The 7280-nt window shown below is 49.0% G+C and overlaps 1 protein-coding gene across 1 annotated transcript; it reads right to left on the bottom strand.

Moving 5' to 3' along the window:
- Nucleotides 1-3762: 3762 nt before the first annotated feature.
- Nucleotides 3763-6987, bottom strand: LOC141022572 (uncharacterized). Its single transcript, XM_073498836.1, has 6 exons — nt 6449-6987; nt 6035-6106; nt 5772-5929; nt 5585-5657; nt 5118-5307; nt 3763-4761 (listed from the first exon to the last, which is right to left on the bottom strand). The coding sequence occupies exons 1-6, from the start codon at nt 6985-6987 to the stop codon at nt 3763-3765; spliced, it is 2031 nt and encodes a 676-aa protein (XP_073354937.1).
- Nucleotides 6988-7280: the final 293 nt, after the last annotated feature.

Below are 7280 nucleotides of genomic sequence, written 5' to 3' on the forward strand. Positions count from 1 at the left end.
TTGAACAACCACTTTCAGTTTCATTGTTGAAGGAGTAGTTTCACAGAACAAGCAGCTGCAGATAGTAACATGAGATTGTCTGAATCACTGTCAGACGACTCTGGGTAAAAGCAACTGTTGCTCTGTATATGTTCGATCATTTCATGCACAATATGAAGTTGAACTGATGATTTGCACTGATGATCCTTGGACCACTTCTCTCCACAGACAAAGCACATGCCCTTTGATGTCCTTTAGGTATGCAGGGTATTCCATTTTTCCTCTGGAGGAGCTAACTTACTGGTTTCTGTCATTCTTCTGTCAGAACTGGATGAAGTTTTTGACGAAGAAGTAGCTGTGGTCACAGTTTTCCGAAATGGCTGGTTTGAAGAGTGACTGTCACTAAGCTCTTCATGGAGTAAGGCTATGTCGTAAGCAACATCCAAATCTTGTGGTTATTGTAGAGCCACTGACATGCGCACACCAGGTTTGAGGCCATCTATGAAACGTGTGGTGTAGTACAGGCTGTCAGGCAACTCCTCATAAGCAGATAACTGGTCATACAATTCCGCAAAGTGTCCACATAATCTGCCACTGTTGATTCCTGAGCAATACGAAACATCTGCCTCACCAGTGTTTGATATTGATTGCGGCCGAACCTGTTCATTAGCAGCTGACAGAATTCTGACCAAGAAAAATTGGGCGATCTGCGCTGCACCGCTTCCAACCATCTAGCTACAGCCCCATCAAACTATGAAGTTGCGAACGATATCCATCTGGATGCGGGTGTTCCCCAAATTTTGAAGTAGTCCTCACACCGGGATTGCCACAGCCGCGGATTCGCCCCATCAAACCGCTGCAATTCGACACGGGGTGCAGATTGGAACATGTCAGAGATCTCGGAGGCGGCGAAATCACGAGGGGAAACATTTTCACGGGGAGAGCTGGAATCGCGCGTACCTCTGACCGGAGGAGGCACATAAACTTGGTGCGCCTTCCCCCGGTGGAATTTGTCGAAGCCAAGGGAGTCGCCCGCGGTCGACTCGCGGCCGCCCCCAACTTCCTTGCCTGTCGAGGTAGTCGCTTGCTTGCCCGCGGTCTCGTCCTTGCCGCAGTGCTCGAGCTCCATGCGGATCTGCTCGACGTCGAGGTTGAACTTCGATCTGGCCCCATCAATCTGTGTCGTGATGAGGCCGTCAAGCGCGACGGTCATTTCCTTGAGCATCTTACCGACGGAATTGATGATCTCGTCGTCGTGCGCCTTTAACCTCTGGTCCAAAACATGGGCGAAATCCGCTCGAAGCAGCTCCTGGATCTGCCGCCCCTCGGACGACAGCTTGTCCATGGCGGCACTCCTCTGCTAGAGTTTGAAGCGCGTGGCGTGGATGCGATTTGGGATCTCCAGGATCAACAAGCTCTGATTACCAGATGTAAGGTTCCGGCTAATATCATGGCGAGATCTAGGTTATCTATTTGCTTTAGCTGTCCTCCCAAGCACCCTCACAGCGAATTCAAATTACAAACACTCTCTGGCCAGGTCGAAGCCGCTGTCTTCCTTCCTGCCTCTCTCTCTAGGAGCTAGCGGTATTTAAACTATCAAACGTTACACCCCGCTTCAGCGGGTCCAGTCTGGGCTTGCAAGCCATTGGGAAGGCCTCTGCGCGCGAATGGGCCGGTCCCTCGGCCCATGACTTGATTCTTCTGGTTCCCACGTCTCGCTAGGACCTTCATCGCTGTCGACGCCCTGGCTGCTGACACGGGGCTGCGCAAGGATGACGCCGGAGCGGGGGCAGCCACGCGGGGAGTGCCGTAGCGGCGCTGTGGAAGCGTGGCGCGGTCAAGAGCGGTAGGGGGCGACGGCGTGGCCGATGCGGTGGTGCGCGTGTGCGCGGTCGGCATCGAGCAGAGGCAGGGAAGGTGGAGGACGAGGCCTCACCGTGGGAGTGTAGGGTACGGGCAGCGGGGGTCGAGGAGGCAGACGGGGACGAGCGACAGAGACGGGGAGGCGGTCCGGCGAGTTGGCGATGGTCGTTGACGTGGCTCCGGGCGAGCGACGGGGGTGAAGGGCGCGGCGCCTGCGGGCGACGGTGGCTGGAGCCAGATGCGAGGCGGCAATGAGGCGGTCCGGCGGAGGAGCTCCAGTCGACGGAGGTGGTTGGCGCCGGGTGGCGCAGTGGCTTCGGGTCCTTGCCCCGATCTCGATTCAGATCGGGGGGAGAGCGAGTGAGTGGGGGGGGGGGGCAAGGGAGACGTGTGGGGGCGAATGGGGGCGTGGTTAGGTTAGGTCATGGGGAGTGGGGTTAAGTTGGCGAGGTGAGGGGGCTGGCTGGGCTTGTATGGTTGGCCCAAAGGCCAGCTAGGTGGTGGCCCAGTGGGGGGGTTCTCCTTTTAGGTATTTTTGTTTGTTTTAATTTTGCATTTCTGTTTTCTTTTTAGTATTAATAGCTTTTAGTTTTGTATAAGACCAGTACCTACATTGAGGATGCAAATTAGCCCACCACCACAATATATTTTTGGCGTTTAAATTATCTAGTTCGCATTTTTATAAATTTCAAAAGGGCATTTATAATAGGTTTAGTTGCTATTTTATTTATTGTAGTGCATTTGAATAATTTGTAGGAGTGTGGTTTCTTCGCCAATATTTAGTATGGATTATTTGCCACAAACCGAACATTTTAATCTTAAAGTTTCAAAACCTTTGTTGTTTGCCTTTACTTTGAATTCGAATTTTGAATCGGTTTTGAACTCACGCGAGGTTAACAGTAGTAACCGAGGTGACGTGGCATCATTAGTAGAGGGTTACTGTAGCTTTATTATCTGGGCGTCACAGCGAAGCCCTACGGGAACGAGTTCGCCATCACCATCACCACACCTTCATGCTGCCGGAACTCATCTACTACTTCGCCCGTCTTGCTGGATCAAGAAGGCGAGGACGTCATCGAGCTTAACATGTGCTGAACACGGAGGTGTCATACATTCGGTACTTGATCGGTTGGATCGCGAAGAAGTTCAACTACATCAACTGCGTTAATAAACGCTTCCGCTTTACGGTCTATGAGGGTACATAGAAATACTCTCCCCTCTCGCTGCTATGCATCTCCATGGATAGATCTTGCATGTGCGTAGAATTTTTGTTTGTTTTCCATGCAACTTCCCCAACAATATCATTGTTGCTTTGCCCATCTGTACCATCAATTATCAAAGAACCAATGGACACATTTCATTGTTGATTATAAAAGTGACTAATTTAACATGAGATGCAAATAACCAATTGGTGTAACTGGAGTTCTAATACCAAAGATAGTACCCGGTCAAGATCAAGAAACCAGAGTTATTCTGCGTAAGGGAAATAAATGACATAGTAAACAAAAATAAATAACATTGATTGTGCCTCCTTTGGGGCCGCATCATAAATATTTCTCTAATGTAGAACACTCTAGTGGAATCTGGTTTTACAACAACAGAGTGACCCAAGCAGTGTGCAATACTTGTGCAGGAAAACAAAGCCGAGTTTAGATGTAGTAGATGATTGATTACAAAACAACAAAAGAGTAATATACATAAGCAAACTAGCAAAACAAAAAATAATGTCACATACAACAAAAATTGGCAACTTGCAAAGTCACAAATCCGAGGCAATATTATTAATACTTGCCTTGTAGTATAAACATAATAAAGTTCAATTGCTAACATCGAAAGATAGAGATCTGTACAAGAAAATCGAAGAGCACCAAATTATCTGTAGCATAAGAGTAAATCCTCTGTCATATTTAAGAGCGGACTTCAGCCTCTAAGGACTTCCTTATAGACAATGTTCTTCATCGAGGTCTGTAAAGGCAAGGTAGGTCTTTTTCGCTTCTTTGATTTACTGCTTTGCTTCTTGCCATTCTCCTTCTCCCTCTCCTTCTCAATGAGGATCTTTATGTTTATCTTCGTGGTGGCTCTAGACAATGCGACATAGAGTTGACCATGAGAGAACACTGGATTAGGTAGGTACACGCCAACGACCGGAATCATCTGTCCTTGAGCCTTGTTAATCGTCATAGCAAAGCTAAGCCTTACAGGAAATTGCTTCCTCTTGAACTTGAATGGAAACATGTCGTTGTCAGACGGGCATAGTGGTATTCGAGGAAGGAAGACCCTCCTACCTGCATGTTGTCCAATCATGATTTCTTCGTTGATGGCGTTCCTCTCGAAACCTCGCACTACAAGCCTCGTCCCGTTACATAGTCCATTAGCCGGATCAATGTTCCTCAAAAGTATGACATGGCAGTTGAGCTTCAGTTTGAGTGCATGCGGAGGCAGACCATTGGGAGTCAATCCATTCAGGAACTCGAGAGGGTAGTAGCCATATGGGTCGTCCTCTGCACTGTCAAAGCTATGGTAGATTACTTCTTCTCCACGAAAATGATCTACCATGTGTATGTTTATCTTGTCGATGTTGTCATTCGTGGTGGAGAGGATTGCGCGAGAAGTCATGTAATTTGGATCAGACATGTTGTCATCTAGACTCGGAAACACATGGTCAATCAGCTTCTCCAGGTCGTCAACCTCGCCTATAGACGGCACACAAATATCTTCAGGGAGTCGTATGTTTCCTTGATCATCAACTTCCTCGGTGCTATTGCCTACCCTTAGCAAGTAATCCACAAACCAGGTGTCATTATGAGCCCTCATGTTGGTTACGAGCCTTAGCTGGCGCATACCCTTCCAGAGATGTGAACTTCGGAGGGTTGCATCAATTATCTGACCCCGGGACCCCATCCTGGCGACCGGAAGCACCTGCCGGAAGTCACTGCCAAAAACAACAGTCTTTCCTCCAAATGGTCGGTCTCGTCTTCCCATGATGTCGCGCATGTTGTTGTCCAGTGCCTCGACCGCCTATCGCTTAGTCTTGGTGGCCTCGTCCCATAGTATCAATGAGGACATCCAAAGTAGCTTGGCGGTCCCACTCTACTTGGTGAAGCTGCATGAGGCGCCATTGTCGCAACTCAATGGGATGTTGAACCTCGAGCGGGCAGTCCTGCCTCCAGGCATGATAGAAGCGGCGACACCCGACGTCGCGGTAGCAATAGCAATGTTGCCCTCGCTTCGAGCCTTGGCGGGTAGCGCCCTGTACGGGAAGGTCTTCCATGTACCTCCCGGGCCATCAAGAAAGAACACACCCCATCACTGTGTTCGACTGCAGCTAGTATCTCGTCATATGCAACCCTCTGCTCCAAGTTTAGTGATGATGCCAATTTAGTGTCGTTCACGTCAAACTCGACGTTGGATTCCTCGATCACCTCTCTGGCCTCGCCCCCGGTTGGGTCGAACGCATCGTCAATGCTTGGAAGAGAGAAATCAGCTATGTCTTTACCCATGGACTGCAACATACCCCTAATGTCAAGCAACACCATCTGCTCTACCTCTTTCGGGCATGTGTGTGATCGACAGTAGTCATCAGACATAGGCTCGAGGTGCCTATCCATAAACCATGCATGTCGTCGGGCTCGCAATGCACCAAGATTGTTGCAAATAGCCTCCTGAGTGAACATGGCATCGCCCACTGCTCTGCCTCAGTAAGACAGTCGTCGAGCGTGTTGTCTTCCTCAATGAGTCCCACCTTCCAGTCGACTCTGTAAAGCTCCCACATAGCCTACCGTCCACAGTGAGCAGGTCCTCAAAGGAAGTCTTTCCTGTAACATGGTTTAGCAGCACACACAGATAGTATTGCTCCCTCTCGGCAGGATTGGCAGACACGATTGGACCTATCTGATAACGCTCCACCCGCGGCCTCCAATACTTCTTACCCTTCTGCCATGTGAAGCTTCCAGGAAAATCCTTGTACAATATATTCCTAGCCCACGGGTTGTCCTGGTTAGCCTTGAAATACTCCGTTAACATGGATTTTGAAGCATTCTCAGAGGCGAGGACAGTGGTCAAGTCGGCCTGCGCATTCAATGCCACCCTGTGCATATTTGGGAGATGAAGAGGCAACTGCAGGACAGGTGGGAAGTTGGTGCATTGGGGGAAGCCAAATATCCTTCACATCGTCTCTAGAGGGGTAACCCACCTCGCGTCGATGTATCTTTTTATCTCATCAATGTTGCCATCAGCGTCGGGTTGGTCGATGCTGAAAGAAACCCTATCATGGCCCATGTATATGTACTTGTAAAGGTATTTGACGGCCTTTATGCTAGATCATACCTCAACATTGATGTGGCAATTGAACATCTATAGAAGGTAAGGGTTATAAGGCACAACCCATATGTTGTCCAACATTTTCCCTCGGACCTTAGCCCGACTACCATCATCCCTACGTCGATAAACTGGGTATGAGTCCTTGCCTTGTGTCATGTTTTCATTGAACGGCCGCAGGTATCTGCACTTACATTCGTTCTGTTGCATGCAAACATTCTTTGGGTTGAGAGCATCGCATGGTCCATGCATCATATGTTTGACCACTAAGGCGTAGAGATCTGGATACTTATGCTTGTCTGGGAGCTCAGCGGAAATGAGTCGGTCGTACTGCTCCGGAACGATGAGCTTGTATGTCGAATCCATGATCAACAGAAAGTGTGCGTGGGGGAGGCCCCTCTTTTGGAACTCGACTACGTATACATAAGCGACAACAACACCCAGGATATGCTTCTTGAACAGCATCTCTTTCATAGCCTCTAGCTTGCCATGGAACACGCGAGCCACAAGATCAGGTCGGTCTCGCACCGTCTGACCAGGAAACAACTCATCCGATATCTCTTCCCAGTTAGGGTTGCATGTCATGGTCAAGAAGATGTCCGGCTTCCCGTATGTATGGACGATTGCCATGGCATCCATATGCCTCCCCTTCATGTCGCGGTCGCCACCAGGGAACGTTCTAGGGAGCACTATCCTTACCCCAATAGCGCTTGCTCGCGTCTCCCCGGATGTGATCACATCAACGACTTCTTTATACAGGTCAGCACGAATCTGCTTCTGGTTCTTACTGTACCATTTCAACCGACAACTCTCAATCTTGATGTACATGTCGACTCCCCATTGCTGGAGTAGTCGTGCTCCATAGAGTATGGGATTGAATATCCCTGGTCGTGTTTGCAACATGTAACGGTAGTAGTCTCTAATGGAGACGCATAACCTGCTATTCCCCTCTGCACATGGTTGAGTAACGCGGAAATTAGGATACCTATGAGAATTATATTATTTATCAGAATGACATAATACGCAAAAGGCATACCTGCATCCCCCTCATCATCATGGCCCGCTCTTAGTTGATGTACAACCTCCCAAGGGACATTACATTTAGGTAGCTTCGGATGCTA

This window comes from Aegilops tauschii, chromosome 5 (assembly GCF_002575655.3).
Source record: "Aegilops tauschii subsp. strangulata cultivar AL8/78 chromosome 5, Aet v6.0, whole genome shotgun sequence".
Taxonomy (NCBI): domain Eukaryota; kingdom Viridiplantae; phylum Streptophyta; class Magnoliopsida; order Poales; family Poaceae; genus Aegilops; species Aegilops tauschii.